Source organism: Homalodisca vitripennis, chromosome 7 (assembly GCF_021130785.1).
Source record: "Homalodisca vitripennis isolate AUS2020 chromosome 7, UT_GWSS_2.1, whole genome shotgun sequence".
Classification (NCBI taxonomy): domain Eukaryota; kingdom Metazoa; phylum Arthropoda; class Insecta; order Hemiptera; family Cicadellidae; genus Homalodisca; species Homalodisca vitripennis.
Genome location: NC_060213.1, coordinates 125,232,336 through 125,255,085, shown reverse-complemented (window position 1 = coordinate 125,255,085; position 22,750 = coordinate 125,232,336). Strand labels below are relative to the sequence as shown.

At 32.9% G+C, this 22,750-nt stretch overlaps 1 protein-coding gene across 3 annotated transcripts in view; it reads left to right on the top strand.

Annotated features, from left to right (window-relative positions):
- Window positions 1-21,548, top strand: part of LOC124366264 — a 235,476-nt gene extending 213,928 nt beyond the window's left edge. For 2 of the 3 annotated variants that reach the window (XM_046822662.1, XM_046822661.1), the window contains exons 8-9: window positions 1,626-1,673; window positions 14,676-21,548. In XM_046822662.1, the coding sequence (XP_046678618.1) occupies window positions 1,626-1,673; window positions 14,676-14,993 (366 nt within the window). In that variant the 3' untranslated portion in view covers window positions 14,994-21,548. The remainder of the gene's footprint in view (window positions 1-1,625; window positions 1,674-14,675) is intronic. The other variant, XM_046822663.1, reaches the window with a different exon arrangement.
- Window positions 21,549-22,750: the final 1,202 nt, after the last annotated feature.

Genomic DNA, 22,750 nt, shown 5'->3' with positions numbered 1-22,750 from the left:
ATTTTGACTTGACCCCCAATTTTGGGTTGAGGGGCTAACTTCTCATGTAGCGCAAAAATCATCATTTGTCATTATATAACTGCCCCCCAGAGGATATTGGTTTGTTTAATTCCGTTCAAAACTTAGAAGGGGGGTGGGACTTTTGGGACACCCGGTATATGGTAAGGGAAATAACGAAAAGCTTCTCTGACCTAGCAGTGTTACTTAAGGCCCAACTTAACAGCTTTCAAAATTTACAAAATCAATTCATACTCTGCTATTAGTAGCTATGTTGACTTTAACACAAACTAAAATGTGTGGTAAAATACTGGTTTGAATATATCTACGAAGCACTAATTTATTTATTAATGAATTCAACGTATAATTGAATAACATACTGCATCATTTAATAGCAGTATTTAAAGCTCATCGGATTCTAAATTGAATTTCAGCACGGTTAATATTACTTCCTATTCCAGTTCACTACTAGCTTCGTCCTGACTAGATTTAAAAAAGGATTAAAAATAAATTCATTAGATCTTTTATAGCTAACAAAGCCTTAGTGTATTTTAATCATGGAAGAAAATTAGTCTTTCTGGTTATTGTAATTATAACCTTTAATCAATCACACTGAGCCTTAACTTACATTCATTTAAAAAATAAATTACCCAAAATCCGATTTTAATACAAATTTTGCTGAAGAAACTTCAAAACCACTAATTGACTTTTTAAAATACAAATTAAATTTAACAATAAAAACCATTTGAATGATAAAAACAAGTACAACGGGATATGGAACATCAATAAATCCTGTTTATAAGAGATTTAGCAAGATTTTATTCCAGAATGTATATTTATTTTTTCAGTTATTATAAACCCATATTTTGTAGAATATAATGACAATAAAAATAAAGTAATGATTGCAAATGTATAAATATATATTACTTTAATATTTAGAAGTCAGTGAGCTTTGTAATATACGAAATTAAAAAAAAATTACCAAAATTTGTATAAAACTAATAGAAGATGTAAAATGCTTTCATGTTAAAGAATTGAGTTTCCAATTTTTAACTATAAAAATAACTATTTAATAATTAGCAAACGTTATTTTTCAAGATATATATTCACAGCCCGTTAGAAGTAGTCACTTCTGTTAGCCAGTCTCTCGACTGCCTTTCCATTTTTTTTTACAAAAACATTTTAGTCTTCTTACCTTATTACTCTAATACTCTATGCTCAACATCAGTTGCAGAAAAGGTTGAGATAAGAAGTGCTGTTACTATCAAGCTTACTCTATGGCTTCAAGATTATAAATGTAAACAAATTGAAAATAGTGGTTACATTAATCAAACATATGATTGTGCTGTCACAAAACAATGTTTACAGAGAACAGATGTTTACATTTAACAGGCTCTTTCAATCCATAACAATCTTACGCCATTCTTGAGTTATAAATGGCGTAACTAACCCAACTTTGTTTTGTGTTTACAGATTTAAGTTCTGGAAGCATTGTTTCATCACACAATAAGTCATAACTGTATTAGATTTTGTAATTATTTTAGTTTGATGAGATAAACAATTTACTACGATTTTTTTAGTTATAGTCTGAATAAATGTGAGAGAAATAATGTGCATTTGTATAACAGATATGTTCGTGCAAGTATTGCAGCAAAAGAAAATTCTGTGGGAGTAAGGTAAAAATCAAATTTCTGTATAGAAAGGACAATAACCTTATAAGGAACCCAGCACATAGTTTCTCCCTTGTATACAAAACAGTACCTACATTAGGAATGAGTCAATAATATACTGAATATATCTTCCCACCCCTTAAGGAGTTTATTTTAAAATTCCTTAATTTTGCAGTTTTACCTCACTTTAGTTTTATAGCTCCAAATTGTTTTCGTTTACCATTTCACTGTAGAATTGAGTGTAAATTGTACACTATATTTTATAGGGTGTCGTTTTAGATGATTGCTCACAATTTAAGATTTATTGCAATTATTATATTCTCATTGCTGGACACATTTAAATCACCGGTAAATATTAAGATCAGCGACTACCGCTCCGATCGCCGTAAGGTTTTTCGTACTAACACAGGTTAACGTAATTTCACCGGAAAAAATAGTCCCGATTATCGCTAACATATAAAAACCAGTTTTACGGCAGTACAATGTTGGCAGTACAAAACACATAAATAACAAGATTTTCGACTATCAAATTAAAAACAATGGCCGACCATGGACGTTTTGATGAATTGACAGTAGCCACGTGACAAACAGGAAGGTTTCCGATTGGCCGGACGGGTCACGTGACCTATAGGACGGCTTCGATTGACCGCCAGACGTACACAAACAAACCCACATGGACAAGGAATAATTAGTGAAGTTATTGACATGGCTTGCGATGGTTCTTGTCACACGCTAAAAAGACCCTAGCTTGCCTATTCAAAATTCAGATCACGCGATGCTTGCCCGCTGCGCAGCGCTTCGCGCTGCTTGCTCTTTTAGAAAAAAAATTAACTCGAGCTTGCAAAGTCCAAGCCCAGATCACGCATGACTGCTTACACACACACAACACTCAGGCAGAACTAACGCAGGTTTCATTACAGGCAAAAGACAAGCGGCGCGCGTTTATTACTGATAAGATAAGACGAGTTTATACTAGAATTAGTACATGGACTACTACCATACGAACTAATAACACACCAAAAAAACGAATAAATGCAATGTCAGTCAGGTTTTTCAAATTTTATTTTTTCCAAAAATTTTTTTTTGGGGGGGGAGTAAACGGCTACGGCGATAATCGGGACTACTTTTTTCGGTGAAATTACGTGCCCTACGAACTAATAACACCAAAAAAAACGAATAAATGCACTGTCAGTCAGGTTTTTTTAATTTTATTTTTTCCAAAATTTTTTTTTTTTTGGGGGGGGAGTAAACGGCTACGGCGATAATCGGGACTATTTTTTTTCGGTGAAACTACGTTAACCTGTGTTAGAATGCAAAAAATTACGGCGATCGGAGCGGTAGTCGCTGAGCTTAAGATTTACCAAATCACCTTTCACAGTAGCCTTTAATCAACTACAAAATTGAAAGTCGTAGTTCAGTCTGCCATTAAAAAGTGTGATTTAGGTGTTTTAAATAGTGATCAATTATAGTTTTCACTTGTTATTTCTCATCTTGAAAACCCTCAAAGTATTCACTCGTACTGCTACACAAGTAATATACTAGATATATTTTTTCAGCAAAGGCTACAGAATAAGAAAATAATAATTACAATTACCGCATTCACCTTTCCACGTTAACAGTTTTGTAATCTTTTTTCACATTTAGCACATTGATAAACTTACACAAATAACAATCCAAAATATGCAGTATAAGGACACATTTATTATGAATAAAAAATATAAACAAATTGCACATTTAATTTTTAGAAAAAGCACAGAAACAAAACATACTTATTTTTGACTGCCGAAAAGACAAAGTCAAATAACTACTTCAACAGATGAGTTTTAAGTTGGAAAAAAGGCGACATGTTGATAATATAATAGTGCCGTTTGTATAGTTTTATTCATACTTATGAGTAATATTGTCAAAATTATGGATGGTATTTTGTTGTGGTTAATATGGTACGTTGACCTAACTTCACGTAGCAATTGTTTCATAAACAATGTATTCCACCTTTTAAAATTTTACTGTACATTATTTACTTATAGCATTTACATATTCTTCTTCTTTTAGTGTTTAAACATTAGTAGCTGAACTCAAATTTGTGAAAATTAACTTTCTATGAGGCAACTTTTAGGTTACATCATTTTTCAGATTGGGATAATAGTCATAGCGTAGCACTACAATCTAGCGGCTCAAAGGTTTAATATATTGGAGCTCTATAGTGATGTGGTTTCACTACAGTACCGTCATACCAGTTGCCTGTGTGCTCTTCTCAATCAATATTTACGCAAACAGAGCAGTCCAATATGCTCAGGTTGTCTAGGGGGTGATATTCGGACCACAGAGAATTAGAAAACCGAGCTAACCCCCCTGAAAAGTTTGAATGAAAACATAACAATTGCACCAGAAAACATTTATGAGGTTCGCTCAAAAATTTCCCGAGGGAAGATCCCAAAGTCTCTGTTCTTGGATGGTATTTAATACCCACGAAACTTCCCAGTGTCAGTCCACTAAAAAATAATTTTCTGTATACGCCCCTGCAGCCTTACCACATAACCGATACAATTAGACCAATATCTAATGGGCTTAGGTTCCAACTGCAGGTCCCTGACCACTAAATAATTTACCTAAGAACCGGTCAATGAGGGGTAAGGGATGGATTAATCATAAACTTTTGGGAGTAATCTTTTAAGGGGGGTTTAGAGAGTATGGAATACCGCCCCTTGAATGGGGGGGGGTTACAGGGTCCTTCCTGGAACCTTAAAAAATACACATCTTAAAACACATTTTTATGCGTTTTAATCTAAAATTTACGTTTTTATGAAACAAAACTAAACACTACATGTTTAGCAAACATTTTGGACCCCTTTGACCCCCCCCCTTAAATCCACCACTTTAGATAGTAACAATACTAAATTAGGCACTTATTCTACTTATCGTTATTTTTGTGCACATGTACTTACGTACGTTCACTTTCAAAAAACTATAAAAAAAACACAAAAGAGAACAATTTTGTTATGTGAGTAATATAGTCCTTTGGAACCCATAGTTTTGATCTCATTACATCCCTGTTCATTTCAATCAGATGTATCATTTTGTATTTGTTTATGGACAGATTTTTGTTCATTACGGTTGTTTTAAGTAAATTTTAATATAATGTCAGATTTGGTTACTGCCTAAGTTTTCAAGCTTCTCCAGGATTCTCTATTTAAAGTTTGTTTTTTTTACAATGGAAGGATTGTAAAGGAAACAGGATTTTTACAGATATTTGCCATCTTTTATTTACGTCTTAGCAAATGATATCTTGTGATTTTTTTGTATCACTGAATGATGGCAAATGTTCAGAAAATTGCTGTTTCTGCTAGAAAATATACAGTGCTCTTTAGATGCATAATTGCCTTGAATAGAGGGTGTTTATAAATCTTGTACAGAAACATTGCGGTATTGTTTTTTACATTCTAACAAGTAAAGAGTTCCAACAATAATTAAGTTAAGTTACTTGTATACCTTGTTAAATTTATTGGTCTACTGTTCATTTTTAATCATTAATGTATAACTCGTAAACAATAATGCAGTCTAACTTTGTTATGTTAAGACTTGTTAATGTAGAATTGGGATAAAATTAATAAACAAATTGATCTCTACTGTCTACTTAAAATGGTAAATGATATAAATACCTTGGTGATGGCGAAGCAAATTTGTAAAGGCAAAGAAAGCACTTTCCTATGGAGATTGAAATAAAGGTCGTCTTAATAAATTACTGATTCCTGAATTTTATAGTACTTTCAGTATTTATTTCATGTTTTGTGAAAATCTTAATTTTAGTTATATTTATCTCAGTTCATAATAACATGATGGGTATTTATTTACAATACCGTGACCATGAAAAATGGACTTTTTTTCATGGGTTGGGCATTTATAGCCAAGTATTATTATCACAGGTGCATATAAACTGGGGGGAAAGTATATTATTGTATTATATTGATGCCTTTCGGGCATTATTGCGTTAAAAATGGAAAATAACCGACAAAATTTTGTCGAACAACACTTGGAGGGTTAAGGATCAGGGGCATCACGTGATCTGGGATTCGACTTTTGCAAGCTCGAGTTATTTTTTTTTTCTAAAAGAGCAAGCAGTGCGCAGCGGGCAGGCATCGTTGACAGAATTAACGTACTTGTCAGCATCATTTCAGTAAAATTGCCAGAGATACTGTCAAAAACAGAGTTTTCAAAAAATCGTAACTCCTTTGATTTTCGTTGCCGACGAATTTTTTCTTCACTATTGTTTTCAGGAAAAATTGTAGTTTTAAGGGGGAAAAAATGAACATACCTTTCCATGGTCACGTTATTGTAAATTGATACCACATGATGATATAAACAATGTGTAAAATTAACTAAAAGTTGTGTTTAGCAACACAATTATTTATTTGTACAGTATTTAATGTATTTTACTGTTCATTCTTTGAATTGCACTAAGTCAAAATGAAGAACCTCGCCATGGGGCACCAAGTAAATGAAGGTTTAACAACACAACTTAAAGCGGACAATTTTTATTCTTAATTTTATACATTACATATATCATCACGTTGCTATGACCTCTACAAATATGACAGTTGTTTGGTAATAAGATGCTAAAAATGTTTATCTTTTGTGACCATAACTTGGGCCACGTAATTAAAATCACATTTAAAAAACTAACAAGTTAAATAATTTTCTTCTGCCTGCAAAGCTGCCCCTGCATTTGTTTAAATGTTTTCTTCACTACCCCTCTCTTTAGTAGTTGCACACCACGCATGCTCTTCAGGAAAATTATATATGGTTTGAATGAATGTGTTTAGCACACAAACTTCTGGCACAGACATAAACATGAATGCTACTTCTGGATGTGGACTGTTTGATGTGAGAACTTAACACTTGATTATTTTCCTAATTTTAGTTGTCAGAAGAATGATGTCATTTGAAAAATGACACTTTTGTGAGAAGAGTGCAATAAATTATTTGAAAACGTTTTAGTCTACGAGCCGAGGGCCAGTCGTCTGTACACACAACCTGGCACTTCGTGAAATCAGTAAAGAAATTTCCTCTAAGAAAGAAATTGATTAGTCACGCTAATAATGGTGGAGGTCAAATGCAACGGTATTAAAAGGGTTAAAAATATGAAATGGTAAACTTTTCTTCGGATTATATTTTTCTAGCTTGATACACCTCGAATGGATGATTAAACACATAAATGATAGTTAAGCCATGGTCAGACGATTATATAATTAGAGGAAGTCACTACTTTAAGGGTCTGTATATGTTTAGATGGTGCTGATTTAACAAGTAGATACATGTCTGATGGCTGGCTTGAAATGAGTTAAGCTAAGAAAATATCAATTGAGAAATAATTGTCTTTTCATATTTTTAACCCTTTTGATATTGTTTTTTTTTTTTACCTCTACCAAAACTAATGCAGCTGAAAATCAATTTTTTTCTAAAAGGAAATTTCTCTTTTGATTTCAAGAAAAATCAGTTTGTGCGCTGATGCAGTGCAAATTGACTTTCGGCCCCTGGACAATTTAGGTTATTATTTGTGGTTTTATATTACCCATTATATTGTGTCATGAACTTGTTTTTCTAATTGTGTCAATTGACTTGTTTGTTAACATGTTGAAAGCCATTGGCATATAATATGATTTCAATATTTCTCGGAACGCTTCCTTCAATGATTTAATCCATTGATTCGTAAAGTAAGCAGTCTTTTCCAGGTCTCACTTGAAAACGACTCAAAATTTTAACTCACTAACGACTATTTTGTGATTCTATTTTATATTGTGCTCAGAAGTGACGGATCCTGGACTGAACGCCATTGAACTTTTTGAAAGGAGTTAAACATCAGAGTTTAAATAGCTAAAGCTAATTTTAACTCACTTAATGGTTAAAATTTAAATTATTTGCTGGATTGTCAATATTTTGACGATGTATTCATTTTGACAATGTATTCATCATCCGCACAATTTCAGAGTAAGTCACGCTTCTGAGTCATATCATAAAAGGAAAGAGGAACGGATAATCTCCAAAAAGATCTTTTTAAATAGCAAAATTTTGTAGTAGTTTTTAATCTTTATATATTTTTGCAAGGACCTTTCTTGCTAGGTAGCAAAATTTGTTGAGTCCTGAAAACCATTAAAATTGTAAACGGATAAGAAAATGCAACAAGAGCTCACTCAAAAAATTCAGGTTTTCCTGACAGCAAAAGGCAACAACTCTTTCAACTCAAAAATATGTTTTTCCGAAAAGTTTCAACTCTGTCTTGCAAAGGAAACTCTGAATGCTTAAGCAATAGTTATTTGGCTTATTTCTATAGGGACAAGGGATTTGTGCATATGTATTTGATTCATGTATGTGTGATTTGTACTAAACATTGCTTATTTCATTATACACACAATCATATAAAATTTTATATGATAGTCAAGATATTGATAACAATCCAGTAGTAATATACAACCAACAAAATGTATGAACTCAAAGTAGATAAATATCAAAGTACCTGTAGACATTATATAGGTAATAGAACTTACTTACATAATGCTTTAATAATAGTGGTGTTTTACCATTCAGGTGGATAAAATTATATACTTTACTCACACTTATGTCATGAAAACGAATTATTTATGAGTAGGTCATTATTTATTTATGGTTGGTTTATACCTTCCAGTTGAACCTACACTGTGCACAGCAAAAACCGATGTCACTTAAATCTTGGCAACCTTATGGATGTCCAGGAGCGGCACATCACTAACCGCAAGGGTAGATAGATAGGTCTAGTCTACTGCGGGAGATGACTGTTTGTAGGATTCCCTAAGTATTAAGGGCTGTTGCTAGCCAAGAGGGCTGTTGTTAGGGGGTGTGCCACCCCCTGTCTGCTTTGACTAGAGAGGCTGGTACAGAGCTGGCCTCCCATTCTTCCAAGTTGACATGACTGAGATTAATTCACAAAATCCTTCCTCATGGATCTCGATAGGAGGCGGTCCCTACGCCCAACCTTACCCATCCAGAATACCCAGTCACTTCGGTAGCAGTCCAAATGTCCTTTCAGGGCTAAATACAATTTCTCAGCTTCTTGTCCTTAGAGAACAAAAAAAGAAAGAATTGTTGAAATAATTCAACTTAGTTTCCAAAAGTGGCAAACAATGCTGTTTAAAAACTTATTCTCTAAGGTTGAGTTTTGGAATGGCTATCTTCATAAAATCCCTCCAACATTCATTAGGTACTTGTCATAGATTCAGAATTAAAATCCCTTAAATATAGTACTACACTAGAGACTAAAGTAGGTTTATTGGATCTATTGCCATTTTCTATCTGATTAATAAACTCTTCATATAAATAATTTGATACACGAAGAGCTTGTTACCTCATCAAATAAAAATTAGCACTTAAGACTCAAAAGTAGCACTCAACGCTCAAGACTGATCATTGCAGTGGTAGGCAAAAAATGTTGACTCAAATCCACCATGTCTTCCGTTCTAACCACCAAAGATGACCACAACACAAACCTAACTATTTTAATTCATTAAATATTCGTCCGAGACAACAGGTCTTCAAACAGTGTGCTTCACTCTATTGTTAAAATATTACATAAATCTCTGAAATAAGGGATCACTTTCAGCTATGGTGGGATAATTCAATGTTTCATTAGTGCAGCATCAGAAGTCTAATATTATCACAGACTCAATTCATGGAATCTGGAGTCCATGCCCACCTGAAGAGATCCATAGAAAGTCTGTGACAAAGGCATTCAAAATGAACTCCTTGTTTTAATAACAGAGACACCCAGACTACAAAAGGGCTCTGTCTGGTTTATCCAGCGGACATCCAGTGTAATCTAGATGAAGAGGTGTTCTCATTGTCTCATCAAGTGCACAAAACCTCAAAGCACAGCATTTATTGTTTTAGATCTCTTCAGATGGACATGGACTCCAGTTTTCAGTAAATAAGTCTGAGACAGTGTCAGATTTCAGACGCTGCAGCGCACTACTTACTTAGTGCACTAGTAACTTAGTGCACTAAGTTACTAGTGCACTAAGTGGAAGATGAAATGAATCTAAATTCTACATTCACAAGGGATCACTTTTACAATTTTCTGCAATGGAATGAATGGGAGAAATAATTAACAGTATAAGAATAGAATCACTGCCAATATGAGTTAAGGTTTGGAAAATATTTTTTATGTTAAATTCATAGCTCTTTAAGATAATTTATCTGAAAACAGAAAAAGTGGATGATTTTTTAATAACTCTACGTGAAATTGAATACATTTAGGGTAGGAAATTTAGTCAATTTTGTAATAGGCTCAAATAATATCAGTTGACGATAATTTTGATTTAAACTTTTACAGAATTTACATAAGGTATAACCTCAAATAGTGGTATGTTTGTGTTCATTTATGTCAAGAGAATTATATTTTTTATTTAATTAAATATAATTTAAGAAAATTACATGCAGTTTTTGTAGCAAAATTCAATTTTTTTACAAATATTTTTCTACTTGATCTGTATTCTGGGAAGTTATCTTAAAAAGCTATGAATTTAACATAAAAATATTTTCCACACCTAAAATCGGTTACACCAGCTTAAACAATTTAATGTTGCTACAACTTTTCCCTAAGAGATACGAAAGGTTTGGTTTGATGTCTGTAGAAATGTATAAAGTACTTCATGTTTTAATAAACTATGATTAGTTTTCAATCTAGTTTCCTTTGTTCCAAATTTTTTCATAATTTCCAAATATTAGTAAAGATGCTGTAAGCAATATAATTGTTCAAAATCCAAAAAGTATCAATTTCCAAATTACAATGTGAATACATAAAGTTTGCACTCGTTGCTTAATAAACGTGCTGCCGTTTGTACATAGGATTTTAAATCAGGAGAGAGCTAATTAACTATGGAACATCCTTGATTTCCCTTGGGTAACAATAAGGCTGCAACCTTGATTTTATGTGTAGGGCTGCTGCTTACTGGACCACTGCTTCAAGTACTCCCCTCCTGCGGCTCATCCGCGAGACTGCAACTGTCGCTTCGCTCTCCTCCACCGCGCAGCCGACGCCTAGCCGCCTGTAAGCTAAAACCTGGGTGTCCTTAGCAACCCCTCATCCATCCCAACTGGCTTTATCCATCCTGTAAAAGTGGGCTTTTCCTATTGTGTCCAATCAATCCGAATTCCTTCACGAAGCAATTATTTACTCTACTTATAATAGTTGTTTTGATTCAAACATTTTATTGTGATTCCCTCCCCAAAAAAAAATTCTAAGACAATTTTACTTTGAATTGGGCCTATCTAATTTATTAAAATTTATAAAAAAAACCATTCTATATAAACTCCCTCCCCCCAGTGTGGTATACTCCACCCCCCCGGTTACGCCACTGATTGATAACAAAATAAATACACATGACTTGTGTCTTTATTAAATACATTGAAATGCCCTGTAAATATTCCTATTAAAAACCATTAAAAATCAAATATTGTAGATCTTTTCTTAGTGGCACTTTTTTTACAAATGTCCAGTCGAGATTGGTTTGTCTTTGGAAGAAATTTTGACTTTATACACAATTTGTGCAGTTGTTAAAGATTTAATATGCCTAGGAATATAACTAAATGCCTTCATAAAAATAATTTATAATTAAATATTTACTAGTTCATGTAATTTGTTTTAATAATGTCCAAAATGGAGTAACATCAATTAATTTTGTTTCAAAATTAAATGTATACATTTTATTTTTATTTCTTTTTGACTAATTGTATTTTACTTTATTATTAAATTAAACTTATAGATCAACTGCAAATAACTTGTTTTTGCAGTTACAAACATTTTACGACTTGCTGTATAACGTTTAGTTAAAGTTTCTATCGGCTCTCTTAGTGAGTAATATAATTGTGTTAGAATACATTAAAACAATTATTATTTATTTAAACAATTTCTACTGACTTAATTGGCCACTATTTCAAATGTGTAATTTAGTTTGATAATGATCTAGAAATATTTTGTACAGTGTAAAGACTTATTTATATACCAAAATTTTTAGACAAAAAAATATTTTATCTTGTTAAATATCCTTCCGAAATAATTAATAAAATAATTACATTGAAACTATCACACATATTTAGTTATTTGCTAAGAAACAAATAGATTTTTTTAAAGTTTATTTCTTCTAATGCACCTAGTTTGTCCTTACAAGTACTTACTGTTCCGAAACCCGAAATCCTGCCTCACTCATATCCCTCTCAGGACACCCTAGGCCTACTAACGCTTCAACAGTGCTTTGTAGTTCCAGGCTTCCAGTTCACAGGCGTTCACGAGTTGCTGGCGTTGTTCATCATTGTTGCTACCCATTGTCTTTGTTGTATTTCATTGTTGTGTGCCATTGTTGCTGTTGGGCGTACTGTAATTGTTGTTGGTAAATGTGTGTAAATATTTCATGCATTCATTACATTACTTTTGGATCTGGTTTAGTTTGAATATTCTCCATTGTATATATAAAACACACGATCACCAATAAAATTTCATCCACTGAGCTCTCATTCCACCGCCACCTTTATTCTGCATACAAACTCGACTCATCATCACTGTCAATCAATTGCGTTTTTATCACATGGCCATTACTCACTTGAATAAGCACTGTGAAAAGTTTCACTCAATTTTTAGCCGTTGCCACCTCAAGAGGAAGTGCCAAATGCTCAGGAAAAACAAGATATTTTTGACATCCAGGTAAATAAACCGCTTTTGCAAGACCAGTAGGGACACTGAAAGTAATGACCTATGTGATCATTGTGATCCTCACCATATGTACACAGAGTTACATTTAAGACATAAGCTAAAGTCCACTTCGCTTAGTATTAAATATTTTGTACCCACAATTTTGTAGTCCTAGTTTTGCAAAAATACCTCAGTTTTCTATGTTTTAATATTTAAAATACATATCGATCGTTTAATTTTGCATGAGTTTACATTTTGCCGTGCATGCTTTTAATGTGAAAACTCTGGTTTCCATGAAACTTGAGTGCTTGATAGCTGTTTCCATGAATTGGTAGCATTTTGTTCATTACCATTTTTGCCCCTTACCAGTTGCTGCATTGTTCATTCTTTCTTCATCTCACTCGCTACCTGTACCAAATCATTATGATGTTTATAAAATCAATATGTAAAATCCAATTATAATAAGAAAAAAAAATAGTTTTAGATTCTTATTGTTCAGTGTACCTTTTTACTTTTGTAAATCCACCGTTTTAAACTTGACAAGGTTATGGCATTTAAAAAACAGGATTAGGCCTAATCCAGTGCTCGTTAAAACAAGTAGAATTTCCCCCCTAATGTTTAGAATTTTCTTTGCAATTTTACTACAGTTTGCTTTTTTTAATTCTTCCAGGTTTACAATAAGTGGTGACTTCTATAACCAAATTTAACCTCGTATGATTAAATTTACAAAAAGATGAAAATGACATTCAATACCGTTATTTTCCCTTTGAGTTTTACTAACATCACAGTGACAATTGTCAGTGTTTGTATTTGTTTTTTGTAGCCAACTCTACAATCTTCCATTTTTTCAGTCATTAATAGCTAAGCAACATTAAACCATACGTTATGCTGTACCTGATAGACGAGTGACAAGCTTCTCTGCTTATCATCCTGGGAACCCAGGTTCAAATCCTGGCAAGGCATTTCTGTATAGTAAGAAATAATTATCCAAGTCTAGGCTGAAGTAATGCTATAAAACGCTCGGAGACCAGAACTTGAAATCAGCCACAAGAAAAAATTGTTTTATAATTGGTATCAAACATTATTTATATGCATATGGTTATTTCAACTGAATCTTTTTGTCAGTATCCTTAAGTCTTTAACAATAAAACTATTCAGTATGCTGGTTTAATGTTTTGGTATTTTTTACCACAAATATTTCAACAATTACAATGTTTTTATTTGTAAATTCTCTTTGAATTTTGTACTTAACTTTATGTATTTTTTACCATAGTATCATGATTTGATCTAATTTCTTGTTCTTCTTCTTATTATTAAGAGATGATGATGTCCTTTGATATATAATCAATGTCAAAAATTGTTATTTAAGTGAATAGTGTCTTCACTATAATTGTTTTGGTCAATTACTGCCAATTCCCTTTAGACTATAGCAATATGAGTTAAGACATTTCAAGGTAGATTTTACTCTTAAGCAAATCGTTACCATTGATAAGTACACCTAACCTATAGTCATAGTCATAGTCAAACCACTTTATTCCGCAATATGTACAAGGTACAAAGAATGGTGTCACTACAATAAAACTAAAAACTAATATTAATTTTGAAATCTAAATTTCAAAAATGGTAACATTAGTTCATTTAAATGATAAAACTTACATCTAAACAATGTATCTTCAATTCTTCTTTAAATGAATTAATCAGTTTTTGTATTGAAATATTCCTCAAAAGTATATAGAGACAAATTAGTTAAATAAATCATCTTTTACTTCTTTTTTTAAATTTTAACAGATCTGTTTCCATTATAAATTTTGTTGTTAATATCTCACACCTCTGTAATTTGTTATCTTTTTGTAAAATTCGGATTGTGTTGTATAGTACCTATAGGATCAAAAAATTATTTTACATAAATAATTGATTCCGATTATGTGTAAACCATATACTGTCAGCATTCCAAAAATATGTTCAACAGAATCTATATGTCTTAAATGTTTTATGACTCTAAAAAATATTTTTATATGACCAATAGCCTATCTAAATTGCTTATTGTTGTTGCTCCATAAATGCTTAATCCATAAACTAAATCAATGAGAAATATATTAATTTCAGTGTATTTAAATTACTAATTTTTGCCATTTGTTGCAATGCATATAGACCAGTGGACTTCTTATTAGTAACTACATGTTTATCCCAAACTAAATTTTGACCTATTATGTTGAATACTGCAGAAGCGTAACTTCATAGTGTGTATACAAATTGTATCAGAATCGTTGATCCTTCTCTGTGTTCTTGGACAGAGGCACCTCCACCACTGCGAACTGGAGGAGGGGGTGGGTACCAGCTGGAGGTCGCGGCTGTCACGATCGCGCATCAACTCGGCCGTCTATATTGCGCAGTCGTCCACCGAATGTGACCCACTAATGCCGCCAGACTGCGCTGTGAGCCTGCGCCGTGCTAAGAGCGCAGGGAACCTGCGCGATCAGCAGCTACCTTCTCACGACGCAGAGTTTCACCGACAAGACTCCGACCCCTCGCCGCCAGGCCACCACTTCGAACTGCCCGTCCTGTCCGTGTCAGTCGCGACCGAGAAGCCTTTTGTCGAACAGCATCTCTAGACTGTCAATGACCTCAGTACCATTTTTTTCGTGTGAACTATGACTTTTACTATGTAAGATTTAGCTAATTACCATAAGTGTCTGATTTCGTAATGGCAACCAGGTAACCTTTCTCTAGAAATTCTTTTTTCTACTCCATTTTTTAAATATTAATATTATAATGTTAAAAAACATACATACTGTTAAGACATATCGAAATGAATTTTTTGAAGAGGAATAATAATGTTTCATTCCAAATTTTTAAAGTACTTATTCAGTTGTAAAATACGTTAAGGTTTTTTAATCTTTGTGCATACTTATTACCTCCGACTCCTTAGCCTGTCAGGGTTGGTTCACATTTTTCAAAATTAAAAGTTAGCAACCCTCTCAGGAGTAGTTTTTGTAACAGTTGTATTATTACCTTATAAATAATATTGTATAATTTGCTAAATTTGAAATACGTCCTGAAGTTAATGAATATTGCAGTTTTTTTACTTCTGTAAATTATATTTTATTACCGGATACAGAACTTACTGCTATATACAATTTTGTTCCTGAATTAATTGTAAGAAATTAGTTTCCCCATCGCTTTCCCTTTTGATGTTTCTTCTTATTTTGATTTTTTTCTTTGCCATTAACCTGATACAATGTGCTATCAAATATTTAAATCAGCAGATAGTTTAATTCATGTCACTAAATTGTATATATATTAAGTTGCTGTGGATAAAGAATAAATGTATGCTTTATCCAATAGCAAATTGAAAATCATAATTTAGGAAGAAAAACAATATGTTAGCTTCATAACTACTTTTATACAGTGCCTCTCCATGGAAGATTACAGTTGACTTTGTGAGATGTGCACTTTTATCAGAAAGCTATGTACACAGTTTTTATTAATTTTTTAAATGATCTTACTATAAGATTGAAGGTTTTGGAGATTATAAATAATTACTGAAAATTGTTCTACTTCCCATACTCTTCTATTCACAACATTTTAATTTTAACTTTAAAAATGTTCAAGGAAAAACATTACGATTAATACCAAGTCCTTCAATATATCTAAGACTTTATCTGGCTTAGCATAAATTAATATTTTGTATGAATTTTTGAATTGTATTTTTTATGAGTGATACTTGAAAATTCCGTAATACTATATGACTATGAATAAAATGTTTAGCACATTGAATACCTTTAAAATCTTGATCTGCTTAACAATGTTACATTTTATTATTTCAATGAATGAGTTTAGATTTTAATATTTGCAGCTGTAAATCTAACATTGACAACTCAAAAGAAAATAACAATTCAAGACTTTTACATTGATTTCCAAACTTCAAACTAAGAGGCATTTGCATATTGCCTTTGTGCTGATTGTAAAAAAAAATATGACTGTTGCTAATATTGCTGTAACTATAAACAAGGCAGTATTGAATAACATAAGTAAGAGTCATCTATGTTTTGTTTGTGGCCAAGTTAATTTCAGCACCGTAAACATAACGTGAACCCCCAAATAATTTTACACCATTATTTTAGATCATTATTATTATGAGAAATTAAATGTCCCATTTTAAACAGATAATTAATAAACTTCTAAATTCGTTTAGGTCTTTCGACTTTAATAATTGATGGTTATTAAAAATTAATCTCAAACTTTTTAACTTCATAGTTTAAATATTAAAATTGACAGTATTTGTAAAAATCAACAATTTTTGGATGTGCATTGATAATATTTTTCAAAAGAGACACCTCCATGGTATTCTCCACAATGAGACATAACTCGCAACGGTAAATAAAGGTATAAATATTTTTAAGTTTACATTGTTACTATGGAAGAAAATCAAAACTGTTTCACTACATAGTGTTTCTGACATAGTACCAGAACATAACACAACAACACAGTACAAAACACAATACCTCTCTCTGGGGGGAGGAAAAAGAATCCTATTTTGATTTTTTTTAATAACAATCACTTTTTAAGTATTGAAGATTAAAAATGTAAACAGCATAACTTATTTGTAAATTTGGATGCTGAAGTCTGTGGCCGTAATTCTGTCTCTAATTCTAAGTCAATAACAGGTATCATGACGTCTGCTTTCTGTTGACCAGTGACGTAACTAGCACTTCGCTTTGGGGGAGGGATGAATCTGGTTCAAAGGCAAACCACATCGGGGAGAATGGGATAAATTTAAATAAAAAATAAATTGTGTTTAAAAACAAGTTGGATTGTTATATGTGTATTAATAAAATGTATAGGGCTTTTTGGAGGGAACTGCCCCCTCCCTCCCTCTAGTTACGCTACTGCTGTTAGTAAAATCAAGTGGGCAGAGGGGGAGGGATCACTTCTTGTAAAGTAACCGTCTAATCAGCTTAAAAATGTGTATTATTTTCTTTAATAAACATTCACCATCTCGTCTTATCACAGATAAATAAACAAATAAAAATGGTATAAAATACATGACTAACATTTTTTTATATTATGTGATTTTTAAACCATCGTTTCTGAAAAACTCTCAGACACATTACAAAAATATATAACCTAAATAGTAAAGGAGGCATTCGTTATTAGAAAACAACTGGCTTGAAACACAGAAATTTCCTTGAGGGTTCACTTCTGGCTGGTTTATACCTTCCAGTTGAACCTACACTGGGTACAACAAAAACTGATGTGTCATTTAAATCTGGGCAAATTTCTAGGTGCCCAGGAGTGGCACATCACTAACCGCAAATTTTCAAATATGGGGGCGCAAGGGTAGATCGATAGGTCTAGTCTACTGCGGGAGATGGAGTCAGTGTGGCTCCCTAAGTTTTAAGAGTTGTTGCTAGCCAAAACATAAGGGTATGCAACTCCCTTTGCTTATTTTGCCAGAGAGGCTGCTACAGAGCTGGTTTCCCCTTCTTCCAAAGAGACATGACTGAGATAAATGTCCAAAATCCTTCCTCATGGATCTTGACAGGAGGCAGCCTCTCCCCCCAACCTTACACATGAAGAATATCCTGTCACTTCGGAAGCAGAGCAAAGATCCTTTAAGGACTAATTGCAATTTCTCAGCTTCTTGTCATAGGAGAGTAGAAACAAAACACAGACAAGAATTGCAACTTCCCCTTTAGTCAATTGCCAATTAAAAAACTCCTGAATGGCCTTCCAGTCTCAATAAAAAGTTTCGGAACAAATTACTCTAAAATATTTAGCGGAGTATATAAATACAAACAGTGTTAAACCTCAAAACACTTCTACGCCTTTATTATTTAGTCGTAGAGATATCCCAATAAAATTATATAAGCATCTAAATTTGTTTAATTTTTCTCAATATTAGTTTAAAACAAATATTATTTGTTTTAACTTAATCGGTTAAATGCTGCAAAATAATACACTTTATAAGAAACACTGGAAAGGGTTTGGTTGCTTATTAGTTTGAGGTTTAACACTTTTTATAGGGTAAAACTCAAGTCATTTCACTACAGCTGGTTCTTTCTTCACAACTGGGAAAGCAATTAATTAACTATCTTAATATCTTCAAGATAGTTAATTTCACAAGATAACCGAATCAAGCAATGTAGAGCGTGGCTACTGCTTGGATGGAAGACCACAGAGCAATCCTGTCCTTGCAAGCAGCCCGCCTGCCCGGCTGTTAGTGGTGGTTCAGAAGTCAGCTTTAAGCTGTTGATTCCCAGGTTTAAGTGTTAGAGATGATTTCTTAGCCCTAACTTCACCTGATGAAATACATTCATTCATTACAGGTGTTTTACTTACATTACAGAAATTCTTCACTTTATCCTCATTAATTATCTTGAAAATTTAATTGTTTATCTTAAAACCGTTTACAACTATTACATTACAAAATGTATTGATCATTTCTATTTTCACACCCTTGTGTACTTTCAACATCTTGATATCCCAATCTGCTGATTGGACATCGGAATAAATCATGAATATGGCAACAACAGAATTTATCTCCAACCAATACCACCTAAACCTTTAGTCACATTTGACCTCTATAAAATGAGTAGCCTATGTATATTATTGGTGTTGTAAATAAACGATAAGGACCAAATGGACATTGTTCCGTACTTAATAATAGCTGGTAACTTTGTCTACTTCAAACGCATTCTAAATAATATACTATATGCGTGTACAGTACTGTAACTATCCAACGAACTCTGTCGTCTGTCCAACAACTTGTAATGCAATAATTTTGCCTTATCACTTGATCGTGTTTCAAACGAATCTTGATGCTTTTATAGGATAAACACCAACAATACCTGGATGTTATTCATGTATTTGTCAATAAATACAACTCTACACAATACTGTATGAACTGGTTTCGATCATAAATGTTTTTATACATGTACCACATAACTGTAATAGGACTTGCCACTATCCTTTTAACTTTTGAGTGATTGCAGATAGAAACATTTACTTCAGTGACAATAGGGTGTCAAATTGGTTTTGGTTGTTGGTACAATCATTTCCCCTTCCCGAGATCTGAGCATCAATATTGTGAAACGTCCTCAATTTTTGTGATGCCTCACTGTAAATACCTTCACAAAATAAAAATAACGGTGAAAACCTGTATTAAGACTTTGGTCTATACTTCATCATTGCAGCTTATTAAAGCTGACATAAGAAGTTGATTATCAGGTAATATATCCAACAAAGAAAAACAACTATTAAAGATATTATCTCTTTAATAAACTTAATTATTATTTAAGAAACATTTGTTGTAATTTGAGCACTTTCGAAACAGAGATCTGGGTATGGACAATAAATATGGAGAGCACTCATCCATATTTTTGGGGAAGGAAAATGTTCTACCAACCAAAATCTCATTGTAAGCCCTATAAAATATACCTGAAGTAATATCTGCAGTAATTTAAAATTTTGGATGAAGTTCTTAAAGACTCTTAATCAGCCGTATATAAGACCACTTTGTCTTACGTTGAAACTTCATTACATTCAGATTGTATTGAAATAATTTAACATTGGAAACTCTTGGGAGTTTCTTTTTACTCTTAAAGAGTATTTCATAATTTAACAAAGAATTACAACATTTATTATTTGATTTGTAATTATGGTTTCCACCAGGGCCGGATTTGGAAGATACAGGCCCCTAAGTTCCACCTGTGGTGTGGGCCCTGTGTTCGTGGTTTAAGAGGGTATGGAATACTTTTAATGAAAGAGGGGCCTGGGGACCCCTCCCACAGGAAAATTTGAAAAATTAAATGCGAAATGGTGATTTAAGGGCATTTAAGCTAAATATTCTGTATTATCTGACCTGAAAATATTAATGACTCTTCAGTTTATCAGAATATCGTGTTCTATATTAAGCAAGGCCAAAACTCTTGCCTATCTTCTGACATAGAGGTCTGGAGTCTGTTCTTGGTCAGCTTCACCTTAGAGAATGATCTTTCTGCAGATTAATTAGTCTTAATCAAAGAAAGGTACATTATAAAAACAATCTTTTACGTTGTTTTCCAACATAAGTTGATACATCTACATTTATTTTATAATGTGATTTTAACTTCTCATATTATTCATTTTGAAACTGGTTGGAAAAATTCTTGAATTGTAAAATATTGTTGCCCAATTCTTCGTCTAGATCTTCTTGTACTTGTCTACTAACGTTTTGCTTGCTGATAACACCTCATCATTAGAGAGCATGTCCAATTTGTTGAGAAACCCAAACCTTGTATCGTTAAGTTCATATGCTTGAAGCCTCTCTGTCAATGCACCTTCAAGTTCATCTATGACTGTAATGGGTCAATGCATCAGATGGGGTTAGGTACAACAGTCAAGAGGAGTTAAACAAACGTTTGTTTTCCGTTTAAGTCTTGATTCAACTTCAACTCCATATTCTATACAGTAGTTGTAATTGTGATGCAGATCGCCAGGCACGCACCTATGTCACCTATGCTTAAATCCGGCCCTGGTTTCCACCATTAGATCTACTTTATAGTTTTTTACTATAATTTTACTTGTAATTTTCACACTTCAATTACTTATGAATGTCTAAATTGGTGTTGGATGAAAAAACAGTTGTTTATGAGATATTTATGAGTGTAGTAATTCTAAAATACCAACTACAGTGATCTGCACTTGCAACAAAAGCAACTTTTAATTATATATGATTGGCTTTACACGAACTGATAATTTTAATCCACATCTTGACAAATCTATTTTCTTAAGTTTATAATGATTACTGTGTCTGTCACTTAACAAAAAGAATTAATTAAAACTTTACAAAAATTAGTTAAGTTTTGTGTGTTCAATTTATAAACATGACAAACATATGCTACTGCAACAATGTTTAATTCATTAAATGAGAATTAATTTGTATGTTATGTTTTTATAGGATTATCAGTTTATTACGATCTGTTCGCCGAATAACCACTGTACCAATTTATCTGGTATTGCATGTACATATAACCTATATACTTGTAGCCTATGGGTAGTTTTTTACTTCCCACATTGTACCTTGACTTTAACACCAGTGTAAATAGTGTATCTTGTTTAATACTCTTAGTATATGTTAAGTGTATAAATTGAATTTTGAAAAATATATCGCAAATAAAATTGTCTTTTATTTTTCCTTACAGTCCAGGTTTATTTATGACACTTAATCTTAAGAGTTATAACATTACTACAGTCCAGGGGGGGCAAGAGTCAATTTGTATTGTATGAGAACACAATCTCGTTTTTCTTGAAATCAGTAGAGCAATTTCCTCTACGAAAGTAACTAATTGTCAGCCGCAATGGTTTTGGTGGTGGTGAAAATAACAAGGTATAAAAAACGTTAAAATATTAAATTACATTTTTTCTCAGATCATATTTTTTTGCTTAACACACTTAAAACCAACCGTCACACACACATGAAAAAAGTTAAATCATCGTCACCTAACCAGATAAAGAACTTTAAAGTAGTGACTTATTGTCCATCATCCACAATTCATTTTGGCCCCCACCACAGAAGTATTGTCTTTAATACAGTCATCAAAACCTAACGTATCATGGTGGATGATGTCCCATTAGAAGAAGTTAAGCATTGTGCAAACCAATTAGCATTTGCTATAATAGTCAATAAGTCCTTTGATCCTGGTAAATTCCCTTTGAAAGTGGAACCCTAAACAATTTAGCCAACACATAAGGGATCTAAATCTAAACTGGAAAATTAACAACCAATATCTTTGATCTCTTCTTTTTCAAACATTATTGAAAATATTGCCCTAAAAAGGATGGGACACCTTTTGCAAGAGCAAGAACTGCTAACAAAAAACTAACATTGATTCCAGAGAGTACCAACTGGAAGATAACAAAGTTATCTCAGCCAACCTACTAGTCTACAACAAAGTGTTTGATTGCTTGGGACATGGTCTGATATTTAAAAACTATCAATTAGGGGTTTTCAAGGCAAATAGGTTTGGGTGGAAAGTTATCTTGAAGATTACAGCTAAATCATGGCTGGTTCAAAGCTGGCTTACCTTCCTTCTGAGGAAACATAACTGAGATTAATGCCTTAAATCCTTCCTCATAAATCTTGACAGAGGCGACCCTTACCCATCCAGAATATCCTGCCACTCCGGAAGCAGTGCATACGTCCTTTCAGGACTAAGTGCAATTTCTAACCTTCTTGTCCTAAGAGAAAAAAAGCTTGGATTTGGAATTTTTGCAGAGAGAAGAATTAGGTGAATAGCAGGGCAAGTGGCTACAAAATCTGTATATCATGCACTGGTGGAATCACACATAGGATATGCCAACAGACAGTTGTAGAAAGGCTTAAATC